General features: G+C 40.0%; 1 protein-coding gene across 10 annotated transcripts in view; it reads right to left on the reverse strand.

The window, feature by feature from the left end:
• Window positions 1–1,841: 1,841 nt before the first annotated feature.
• ARPP21 (cAMP regulated phosphoprotein 21) overlaps window positions 1,842–12,700 on the reverse strand; it is a 146,144-nt gene continuing 135,285 nt past the window's right edge. For 6 of the 10 annotated variants that reach the window (XM_067291300.1, XM_067291304.1, XM_067291305.1 and 3 more), the window contains 3 exons: window positions 10,257–10,304; window positions 3,835–3,986; window positions 1,842–2,650 (listed from right to left, as the gene is read on the reverse strand). In XM_067291300.1, the coding sequence (XP_067147401.1) occupies window positions 2,393–2,650; window positions 3,835–3,986; window positions 10,257–10,304 (458 nt within the window). In that variant the 3' untranslated portion in view covers window positions 1,842–2,392. Of the gene's footprint in view, window positions 2,651–3,834; window positions 3,987–10,256; window positions 10,305–12,700 lie in introns of those variants that run through there. The other 4 variants (XM_013948178.2, XM_067291303.1, XM_067291306.1 and 1 more) reach the window with 3 other exon arrangements.

Genomic DNA, 12,700 nt, shown 5'->3' on the forward strand with positions numbered 1-12,700 from the left:
CATTGCTACTGAGAACATCTACAGCCTGGTCTGCCATTGATGTATGATGCTGAGGGATTTCTTTTTACCAGGCATTTCACTCATAGATCTCTGAGGAGATGGCAGATCAATAAGGTAATGGTAGTGCTTCAATGAAGAGAAGAAACAAGATTCAAATATAGTGAGTACCAGAGAGTCCCTTTACTTTCAATACCCCATGCCCACGGAGACCCCCTGCTAGTTCAGCCTGGCCACACACAACCTGTCCTGCTCAAGGTCACCACCAGTGGGTCCCACCTGCTGGACCCTGGAGCCTTGAAAGAGAAGGACGGTCATTCAATCAGCAGTCAGTCACTCAGCAGAAGAAAAAAACCAATTATGTATAATTATAGTAATGCGAGGAAAGAAACCTCAATAGAATATAACACATTAAAAAGCAAATAATAGCCATTCAGTGCAGGCTGTCTAAAATGAGAGTTCAGGGTCACAGGCAAAATTCAAATGCCATATCTTGATTTAAGAAAAGAGAAAAATAAATCAATCAGTATGCACTCCCTAGGTGTTTCACCTCTAATTGAAGAGTGAATTGTATTTACTTACCTGCTCATGTTCTTGACTGTCTCTCAGCAAATGGATCGTGATTACATTACATAAGATTCAGTGTTTGGCTTTTTTATGACCCCATAGGACTGGAATCAGTAGAAATTCCACACTTTAAGAAATGTATGCAAGAAAGACTGAACCCTGAAAAATAACTTTATTGCATAAAAGAGAGAAAAAAAAGTTTTAAATACAGGTTGTAGCCCCTCCAATTCCTGCTTCCACAGCTGAAGAATGCAAAGGAGTTACCACCCATCTTAATGGGAAAGAAAAAGCTGTTTCATATCGAGACTAGCAATGGTCAAGGACATTGTAGACTACTGTCCTCTTGAGTGTACCTAAAATCATACTATGCCTAATGTAGATTTATATGCATAGAAAGCATCTCAGACTTTTATATGATGCATATGCATATTTTGGGGGTCCCGAAGTTCTACCTGTTTTAAAGTTGTTCAAAACCAACCATAAGAGCAGCTTAAGTGAACGAAATAACACATGCTTTTCTCTGGTAAACACATTTACTACTCAAACCTTGTCATCACAGAAGCAGAATGATGAACTCTATGCAACATTTATGAATGAAGAATAATTTATCAAAACAAGCTGGGAATTTGAGTGAACACGGATGCAATAATGCGAAATGCCACAGGAATTTAAAAGAGGTTTAAAAATTTTAGCCAACCCACTTTCTGTATGTTTTAAGAACCAAAAATGCAAATATATTGTCTCTCCCCACTACTTTAATGTGATGGACCCGATTTTTGGACTGTCATCCTTGTGTTGTAAAAGGGCTTTATAGCTGGAGTAGCAATAATTAGGTAGAGTAAATCCACAGATCAAAAGGATTGCTGGGTATTGTGGTTGCTACACCAATCCTTATCTTCCCGCCAGTGGATGTGCTATCACTGAACAGCTATATGTCTTCTTATATTCAACTGTAATACAGCCTCTTAAACAGGTTTTAGTTAGTAGAGGCTTTTAGCTGTGGTCAATTGCATTTGGGATCTTAGTGGACCTAGAGATTGGAAAAGCACAAACTTAGTTTAAAATGATGTATGGCACCTCATTCACTGAACTCTTTTGGGGTACCTACTCTAATGCGGCCTTAGCTGTCTTGGTCATGCTAAGGCAGCGGCATGTGTTTTCACCAAACTCCTACAAACCCATAAGGCCTCACTTTTCCCCTTAGCTTGACGTGAAACAAGACAATGCAGAACCAATGGGAAGTTCATTCAAAAACAGAGAGGAGACCAAGCAGGTGGTAGAAACATGACCTTTCTCCATGAGGTCAAATAGCTTTATTGTGATTAAACACTACAATACAGTATATATCCATAAAAAAACTCTATAGTGTATATAAATTATTCCTTCCATTCAGTAATTCTTTTTTTGTTTCTGTTTCTTAATTTCCATTACAGCTTTGGTACAATGTGATTTTATTATATTTTTAAATACTTTTAGCTTCACAAACTCAACACAAAGTACAAAACTAATCCAAATCAGGGATATTACAATCTACACAGTGGTGTTCAGTGGTAGGAAAAAATCTTACCTCAATGAATTCATGTCACTAGCTAAGCTATAAAGGCATACCTAGCAGACATGACAAAAATATGCACCATTAACCAGCAAACATTTTTTCAAAATTAACTTTATTTTTTTACAGATTTTTCCAGCAGCAGATCACTTGAGCATAGTCAGTACTTATGTCCTCAACTGATTATTCTGTTGTGTTCCTCTTCATTTGAAGGCCATGAGTTATTTGTCAAATAATGCACAGCTATCCTTTGTATATCCACACTAAGCCACAGTGTCAGTACTTGACCTGCCACCCTGCATTGTTAATGCTTGCACAGTTTGTCCTGCAGTTGGCAGAAATAACTGGAACGTTATTGGAGGGGCAGTGTGGGGCAAGCAACCGTAGGTTGTTCTGTGGGGCAGGAGGTATGACATTACAGTAAACAGGCATTCCAGTGGCTGTAAGTGTTCCTTGACCTGATTGATTAGGTAGCATGATTGGTTGTTGATATGATTGTTGTGGCAATCCTTGAGAACCCTGGGTCATTGGCACCTAAACAAGAATATAGAAACATGCAAAAAAAAAAATTAGTAAACAAATTAAAGTAGGTCCTGAGTATTCCTATTTTCCTACTATCTGAATTTGAGTATACACAACATGTTCTGCCAAGATGTGGCACTTTCTGCTACTCAGAACTCTTCTCATCCTTGAGCACATACTTTTGGTAAGAGAGGGGTTAAGGAGAAATCACTGTTCTCCTGGGTCTGTTAAGTAGCTCTGTCATGATCTAGTTGAATGTGAATTTCCAGGATCAGTGCAGACAGAAGACTCAAACCTGGTATATCTAGGCCATCTGAAAGGTCTAAGCCTTTAACCTGATCATTAACCTTTAAAATACATTTTCAGCATAGTAATTCTGAAAACTCAAGGGGCTAATTTTACCCACAAGCAATTCCCCCCATTCCCATCTGGGTTGCTGTAGTGTTTTTAGAGAAGTCAAGGGAAAAGATGACAGGCTGCTCAATCAGTGCATTCTATTAAAATGAATTAGAAGTCATTTAGTTTCTTAACTTTCCAGAGGGACCATTAGGAAACATACACACAGGCCACCTCGTAAGCTCTCGTCATATCTCACTGGAGCCAGGTATAAAGTTGGGAAGATAAGGAAGTCTGGGTGACTTATGGACTTGGTAAAAATCAAGTTATCTCCTTCCCTCTCCCTGAAATCCAATAAGCATAAATCTATCTGGCTACAGTTTGTTTTTAGTACATGTGGTGAGCTCTTTTCTCTTAGGGCACTGGCAAGAGTCTGCATGGACAAGTAATTTATAACTGGATCAGGCAAAGCACTCAACTTCATTACAGGGAACAATACTGCAATAGCAAAAAAATGAACAATATTCTCTTATTTTTTCATATATTCTCAGTCTCTTATTTTTTAATTCTTTTTCTTTGCAGGAGGAAGTATAATTCCTTTATGCCTTGAGAAGTTTTACTCACACTGCAGGCTATAATAAATAGTTCATCTAATGTATTCCCCATTCAGAATGAAAATTGGGAGTACTAAGTATACGCAAACAGGAAGCAAACAAACCCATTTGACTTAGAAGGGTACTTATGAGGAGGCCTCCTGCTGCGTACTATTATGATGAAGTAGTAAAGACCATTCAGTGATACAAGAACTTAATTTAATTAAGCATTCTCAGAGAACAGCAGTTTTCGCCACTTCCAAGTACCTGATAAGACGACATGGCTGGATACTGCACCATCATGCCTTGCACCTGATTTCCCTGTTGATTATTCATCAGGTTCTGGCTTTGGGGAGGCTGCTGCATTCCCATGAGACCCTGGAACCCCTGCTGCTGATTAGGCAAGACAGGCTGATAACCTGGAAGAAGAAAGTCATTTGCAAATAAGCTGTAGTTTAGAGGGGCAAAATTAAAACTGTTCTAATGTAACAGCAGGTGATCCCATCATTTCTCCCTGCATTAGTCAAAAAGCCGCTCTATTTCTAGAGAAGCGTTACTAGAAATAAACATCTAAGGGAAATTGACACATGTCATGAGTTGATAGCCCTGGCAGGCTAACGTTAGCAAGCATCAATCTTTCCTCATGTTCTTCCACCCCATGCTAGAGACAACCTTGAGGGACTCTTGACATAAAGCCCTGAACAGACAGAGGGTGCTAATGACTTCCGGCTACTTCCTCAGAGGCAAAACTCCCATCGACTTCAAGGACACCAGTATTTGGCCCTTACAATCTAATCTGGCAGTTTACATTCTTGGCTTCAAAATTATACCTCAGAGAGCATCTCTCTCTTACCTTCCTCATAATGCAGATCTCTAGCAGGGTGTAAGCAGAGCGCACTTTATTTACTCAAGAAAAACACATGTATACACTTTGCCTCTTCCTTGCAAGGTTACGATTAGAGCATGTTAAGGGTCACGTTCTGTCCTATTTGTTTGCTGACTGGCAAAAGAGGAAAATCATAGCTTAAGGACTATCTGGTTCTCCCCTTTGCTCAGTGGGAACACTGCTGACAGTGCGGAGAGGGAAAGTTCGTGCTTCTGTTTCAACCAGCTATCAGCTCCGCATTCAAAGTCACCACAACACTGCAGGCTTTCTGCCGGGATTGCTCCTTTAGGACTAAGTGAGAAATGGGCAAAGTGGATGATCTGGAGTGCAAAGCTGCTAATGAAGCAGAAGCATGGAAGGAAAATAAACTGTGAGTGGTGTGCTGTTTGACAGCAATACGATTCAGCCTGAGAAAGAGCCTTGCTGGACAGAAATGGGCTGGCTGGGTGAAGCTAATAATTAGAAGTGAAGGACTTTGCAGAAAAAGTGGGAAAGGAAAGGAAGAACAGAAAGATCCTGCCTGTCCTTGAAAAATGCAGCCAGCCACAGTCATTATAAATCTATGAATATTTTTTCCTTAAGACATTCCTTGTCCTCTAGCACTCATATTTTTTTAACATTCAGTTATGCAGTGCACTATTAGCTCTGTATTGATGTTCTCGGAATAAGCATATTTCAGGCAAAGAAGAATTATCGGAAGGAACAACGCTGTTATATTTATATGAAAAATGTGTGTCACGTCTGCTCAATTTATATTCATGAATACAAGTAGTATGGTTCAATATACTCCACAAACTGGAAATCATCACCTGGGTATTTCTTCATTATGTAAAGAAAAATAAAGTAAGCAATGTCTCTTTTTCTGCCAGTCTACCATGAACTAACAGCTTTTCCTTAAAATGTTTTCTGATGCAAGAGAAATGTAGGGTACCTTTGATCAATTTTCTGGCATTAAAGATGCCTTTTCCACAGATATGAGATTAATGTTTCCAGTTAACTGAACAAAATAAAAAAATTAATTCCATGAGTGATTAACTTGGCTGGGATGTAGCATCAAACATCTCCCAAATGCACCAGATTATTATACATTCAAATATGCTCTTTTCCTAAGCACAAACACAGTGTCAGCATATTTTTTAGTCACAAAAATTACCAACATCAAAAGTGCTGTAACTGAGTTTACAGGAGGCTTATACAGCAATAATAAAATTTGAAGTCCTCTTCTGCTCCTGTATACCAATTATGGAGGGGGGAGAAGAGGGAGAAAGGACAGAAATAAAAAATTTAGCACCACTATTCTGGTATTTGCAAGACTGAAAGTTTAAGCAGAGTGGAGTCAAATAAACTGGAAGCAACAACAGAGTTCATTTTATGTCACTTGTGGCTATCAAGTAAGTCCCAAAGGTTGCAATGAACTATGGCTTGATGGTGGACCAGGGATCGAGGGAATCTAAACTGGTGAATGTAATCAAACATTCGATCTGGGCTCACAGTGTTGGACCGTGATGCAGTAGCAGAGTGGTAACTGGTGTTGTGCAGAGGCAGACAGACAGACAACCACCATAGGGGTCAAGAAGAGAGAAGCTCTTCTGTCATCTCTCATAAATATAACTGCATGACCATGACTCTTGCTGATACTCTGCTGTATGTTTGAACATACAGGTGTTTTTTCACCTCAGCTTTGTGTTCCATATTCACCAATGTGATGAATTTGTTGCCTGGTACAGACATGCGATACAAGCTGAAATGAAAAGTTTTGAAAATGCCTATGGATCTGTCCTTACGCTGAACATAGAGGCATCATCTCACTGGGGCATTACAATAACATGTAGCCCCTGACCTGCCAAAACTAATTCATGAAATCCTCTGTATCAGCAGACAAATACTGCTTAGTACACAGTACAACCACTCCACATTTTAAGTGCAGGAATGCAGAAAAGTGGAAGTGTCAAGAGCTGAGGTCCACTGGACTATGGGTTATTATTTTAATGATCTTTTGGTTCTTCAAGGACTTAAGCAATTTCTCCTGTCCATGGGGCACACGCATCTCTTCACTCCTGTCCCACCATGCAGAGTCCTGCTACACCCCTGGGAGACAGAAGCAAACCTCTTTTTCTGCTTTCTCTGTGAGCTCTGTACAATGCTCTGACCACACAGAGGGGCCTCAATATGAGCAGAAAAGCACTTCACACACATGTAACAAACCTCTAATGTTATTAGATGAGAGTAAAGATATATAATATAAAAATCTCATCTCATTGCCTCCTGAATCTTCTTTTCCTTTAAGGGAAACTCAGTCATTTTTCTAGCCCAGAGGGAGGTACTGTGGTCTCTTGACCACTAGCTCCCTTGACTTGTGTGTGGAAATTGGGATGCTTAAGAAGGCTCCTCTGATCTCCTTGTCCCTTGCAAAGATGCTGACTGTCACCTATCCCTAAGTTACGATTCCTGGACTTTCTTATGACTAGCATCCTTTGGACAGTAACGATGTTATGGATGTCCCTCCTACCACAGAACCCCAGCAGAGCACTGGCGTTCTAGGTCAAAACCCTGCCTACCCTCAGAGGGCCTGCAACTCAAAGGAAGCCTCTTTACCTGATGGCAAAGTCAGACCCTTTACTATGTTAAATATATGCAGAAAGAGGCAAGTCCACCCCTTCCATTGAATACAAAAACCTGACAATGTACAAAAATATACTCCAGTTGTGCAGATGGGCTATGGAGTATTAAAAAGGTGAATTCCTTTATCCACAATAAGATCTGTAGGCAAGAGGCAAATGTTGAGAGAAAAAACAACAGAAGCTCATCTCTGTTATGCTAGATGGCTGCTGCTTTAGCACAAAAGCAAGGGGAAAGAATTGGCACACTATGCAGCAATCCATTTGTACAAGAAGTTGTTAATATCAGAAACCAACCGGTCTGAATTTTCTACTTCTGCAAGCCAAAGTGTGCAAATCTAACTCTGAGTACCACATAACATTTGGAAGAGATATTTCTACACTTACTGTGTGTTGATGTCTTCATATATTTTTGCACACTGGCCAGGAAAAGAATGGAGATGGGAGAACTGAAACTCTATGTAACTGAGAGCCTTAATATATCAACCTTTCAGCAAAGCTGATGGAACTATATCATTCTAGTTATCTTAACTATATATAACTATATATCTTAACTATATCATTCCAGCTTGTTTTTTTTTTTTTTTGAGGGGACAGACTATCAGAGATTGCTATTCCTTCAAAACTATTTATTTTGTACACACACCGCAGTTTCAATCCTGAATTCAGTTTTGCCATGCTTTTGGCATGCTATTTATTTTTCAATGAAATGAAAATAACACAGTGTTCTGAGAAGGTTTGGGAACTGACTGTAATGCATGAAAAGCCATGCATCGCTGGGCAGAGATGGATATTTTGGAGCTACACAGGTGTCAGGAAATGAGTGAAACAGAAAGTGGCACCATGCTTTTTGCAGCAATAGTTTTCTTCATACTTGCTCTTTTGCTCATTAGCTTTCATACTACATAAAGTGTAATCCTTAAAAGCCTCTTTACTGTCCCCTGAGAACATACATACGTGGGTTATTTTCTAATGGCAGTACACATCAGATGAACCATCCTATTAGTGCAAGCTCCAGGGCCTCTTTACTGCAATTATATCATCCTGCTCTATGTTATCTCTGCTACAAAGGAGGATTTTTTAAATCAGGGCAAACATGAGAGACATTGTTAAACAACCAGAGGAACAAATCATGCACAGAATTTCAATGAATGCCTCAGAGGAAAAATGAGCCTTGGATTGCAGTCTAAATGGAAGAGGCCGTCATATTATCAAGGTAATTCTCTGAACCTTTATAGCCTGTATCACCATGCTGACAGTCAGCTAACTTAAACATCCCAGAGGGAGAAAGACTACATGAAAGACCCACAAATGTTTTAATTTCTTAATGAGGCTATGGAGCTTAAAAGACGAAGTGCAATGGTCTCACACCTCTGCCAGAAACGTCACCCAGGGCTGTAATTAAAGCCTGTTTGGTGCTCTACTGGCCTTAGTATATATTCTTCATGAACAGCACATCCAAGTTTGGAGGGACTGTTTCATTACTGATTTTAGATTCAAGGCATATGTTAGCAAGACAGCTTTGTAATATCTATATCAGCACTCTGGGTAAAGAGTAATCAGCACTTTGGATAAAGAAAATTTTGTCTGGCAAGTGTCCCCCAGACTGCAAATCTTGCTGTACTCTCACCACTTGAGTAGGCTTTAAGGGTCTTTGCATGTAACCCCATCCGATGTAAATGCATAAATTCGAGTGGTTTTGGTGTGAAGTGATTTGAGAGCTCACCTGCCCCCTTCTTGCAGCACTCAGTTTAATGCTGTGACAAGCCTAGTTGTTGCCACCAGCAAATCTGGGAGATGACCAAAATGCAGTTATCTCAGCAACATGCTGCAGCAGCTTAGGCATGCAAAGCCCAGGAGGAATTCAAAGGGGAAACCTCAGCGGGGCTAATTGGGCTGGGTGCAATGCTGCACAGATCTGGCCAGTGCTGCGTCCCTGTCCACAGTGGTGCCTTTCTCGGATCCGGCCCCTCTGACCTACGCTCTTTCCTGTGGTGCAGACCCATTCCCGGTGGGGAACGGCTCAGCACTCCCCTGCAACCACCACCCAAGGCATTGGGAAAAGAATGAATATGAGTGAACAAAAAGGTTCACTCCTATGAGAGGAGTGAGCACCATCTCTGGATGTAGGCACAAGGAAACACCCTGTGAAAGGACTGAAATAGCATAGTGTCAAATTCTGTAGAAATAAGACCCAGTCCAGAGTGCTGTGCTCATTGTAGGTGCTTATGTTCACAAAGGACTCTGATAAACTGGAAAGGGCGTAGAAGAGAGCTACAAAAATGATCTGATGTCAGAAAGTGTACCTCTTATTGGGAGACCTAATGAGCTTACTCTGTTCAATGCATTCAAAAGATAAAGGGGTATCTGCTGGAAGACAGCTCTTGAACGGAGTAGAAAAAGGTACAATAAAATTACATGGCTGGAAGATAAACCTAGAAATGTTGAGATTAGAAATAAAGCACAAAGTTTCAACAGAGCCTATAATTAACAGTGGGGCAATTTACCTAGAGAGGAAGCACCTTTGCTATCACCTGAAATCTTTAAAACAAGGATGGACAACTTGATAAAAGATATTCATCAGTTTAATAAGAAATTCTGGGAATAAAGATATGATTAGAGTATGCTCTGTGTCCAGTATTATTCAGAGCATTAAATTACATGATCAAAATGGTCCTTTCCAGACTTGAAATGTTTATGCAAAATGTTAGCCAGTTAGCTCTTAATACTTTTCCTATCCTCCAATGAAAAGGACTAATTTTTGTGTGTGCGTGACAGGCTCCTCTGCCCTGTCTCTCCTTCCCTTGATCATATACTGGCATTGCCACAGGTTTCATTCCACAAGCAGAGCACTCACTTGTGCAAGGTGGATATTCTATGGGCTATTTCTGGCCTATTTGAGTTTACTTTGTGCCACTCAGGTAATGCTCAGTAGGTTTTGCAGGTTGAAGAATCTGATCAGTATCATTTTCCACAATTTGGTCAGGTTGCTTTTTCCTTTACTTTTTAAAATGAGGTATGGGTAAGGTATAGAAGTGACTGGATGTGGTCTTTGCCCTATAATCATAGAAACTCACAATTCCTGTGATATGTTACTAATTAGAGAAGACAAAATGTCATCGTACAACTACAGTTCAGTCATGCACACATCATCAGTAAGTTTGGTGAAGTTTTTGGCAACTCACTTATTTGCCAAAAGCTCTCAGTTGGTCCATCCCAAAGTACTGGCAAAACTGGAAGGAAGAAAAAAAATGAAGCAAGCAGTTTGGAAAGATCAAACACTTCGTCTTGATAAAAAGAACCTTTTGATTCTCAAATAGCCCTTGAATGCTATCCATAAAATATGAGGAAAGAAAGTAAGGTTGGAGAAATGGGCTCTGTTCTCCACAGACTTGTTTTTCGGACAGTTAACCAAGCTGTGGAAAGCCCATACTGAAATCCCTTCCCAACAAAACTGAAAGTAGGAATTTGAGGCAAGCAATTTCTACCAGTCAGAACAAGGCCCCCCATATGGCAGGGGTCTGCCAGTCCCTCCTGCTAAAGCTCTTCCATCTCGTATGAGATACTCGAGTACTTCTGACTGGAATTGCAACCAGATGTTTCACCTCCTACAGGAACATCGTAATTATCAGCTATAAAATCTTTCCTATATATTGTTCACTCTAGAGGATCATTGTTCCACAGTATTATGCTCAGAGGGGCTTCTCATGTCCATGCATTATGCATTAGATTTGGGTGGCTTCTGAGAAAACCAGCTTTTTCATTATGAGGCTGGTCTTTAGTTGGCCAGTTTCACCACAAATGATAGACTGAAAGTCTTGTTTAAAACACAGCTATAAAATTAAGCTGATTTTGACTTTAGACTCATCCCTAAATGTCTGCAGTTTGGAAGACTCCCACAGAAGACACACTAATTAATGTCTCCCCGCTGGCATGTCATTTTCTGTATGAGTCTTGTGCAGCTGGAATCCGAAACATTTTGTAAACAATTTTGAAGTTTAAGCTTAGATCTCAAATCCAAGACATGCTGTAAACTAAACCTGCTGCAGTTGATCAATCCACTCCTACTGTGTCTGCTTTCTCTCTGCAATACACTTAAAAATGTCTTGACCTAGTAAGATATTTGGGCTTTGTGTTCAACTTGAAGACATCATGGATAATTCATGGGTGTAAATTGGATACCATATGAGCTGGAAGGACAAATACATAACAGCTTAATGCTAAAAATCTGTCCCCTTCCCCTCAAAACATACCAGCATGCAATTGATTTATCAGGTTTGCACACACATACAAAGAAAAAACAAGAACACCTATGCCTCCAATATAGGGGTCTGAACAAGCAACAGACAACTCAGAGATACAATATGACTTAAAACACACAAAATAGCACATAAGCCAATAAACAGAGCAGCATGCAGACTCCTGTCTCCACACCTCCCTCTATACTCCACAGGCACCAAATCTCAATACCATCAGAAGCCTTTTCAAATAATTGACTTACAGTTAGACTTCTCTCATTTAAGGTACCATTCAGCCTAAAGCACACCCCCATCCCAGCAGTACAGTCAGCAAGAGAAAGCATGGGGTATTATGCTATTTTTGTTTTCAAAACTTAAAACTAATGACATCAATTCTTTCATGTTGTGTGAGTACAAAACATTTTTTAGCTAATGGCACTCCAGTTATATTCACTGAAAACACAAGACACTGTAAATATTCCTAAACTGATTACAATGACAGAGACTTGACTATTTCTCCATGGAGCTGGGGTTATAAGACTGCAGGATTTTAAATTTGGATTCTCAATACATAATTACTGCTAGAATCTTAGTTCCCTGCTTCCTTAAATTACCCTTCGCTTGTTAAGAGCACCTTCATGTTTCCTGAATCTGGTAACAAATCAACAACCACATTTGTTGGTGGACTTACAGAGAAAAAACTGTATTCAGCTGCATTAGGGAACTCAACAAGATGTATGCATCAGAGAGATATGAGCCAGTAAGATTTATTATCACAAGGGAAGGAAGAAAAATATTGATTAGAAGACAGCTTGTTCACTTCCCCCCTCCCTTTCTCTCTGACTTACAGAACGCTTTATACCACAAAATCAATAGTGCAAAACATGGTATTAAAACTCTTCCAGCTTCAGAAGAAGGAGAAAACAAATTTGGAAACTGGCTGAAATTTTGCATTACTTCAAAGCAACTTAGTTGTTAAATTTGGTAAAAACTGCTGATGAAAATGCCCAGATACAAAAGAAAACGTTTTGTGGATAACTGCTCTGAAATCCCCAATATGGCTAGTTGTGTCCAATTGTTAGCACAGGATCTGCGTTATCTAGCTGAACTGCCTTGTCCTCTATTTTTAGTCCTCCTCAAACAGCTATGTGAAATTCTGTTTTTACCTGTTTTACCATCTCAGAGACTGGAAAAGGTTGAACCACAGAGCATCCAAGGCATGGTTTCATATGGTACTCTAGACAAAATAGGGGGCTCTTCTCTGCTGCTAACGAAAGGGAAAAGCAGGGGGATAACACAAGTCCCATAGCTAAGCAAACCCTTCCCATTCAAAAGATTTGCAGAATCAGGGCCTCACAAACCTATTTTTAAACCTGCTTGTCCTATAGAAG

This window comes from Apteryx mantelli, chromosome 2, assembly GCF_036417845.1.
Source record: "Apteryx mantelli isolate bAptMan1 chromosome 2, bAptMan1.hap1, whole genome shotgun sequence".
In the NCBI taxonomy this organism is placed as follows: domain Eukaryota; kingdom Metazoa; phylum Chordata; class Aves; order Apterygiformes; family Apterygidae; genus Apteryx; species Apteryx mantelli.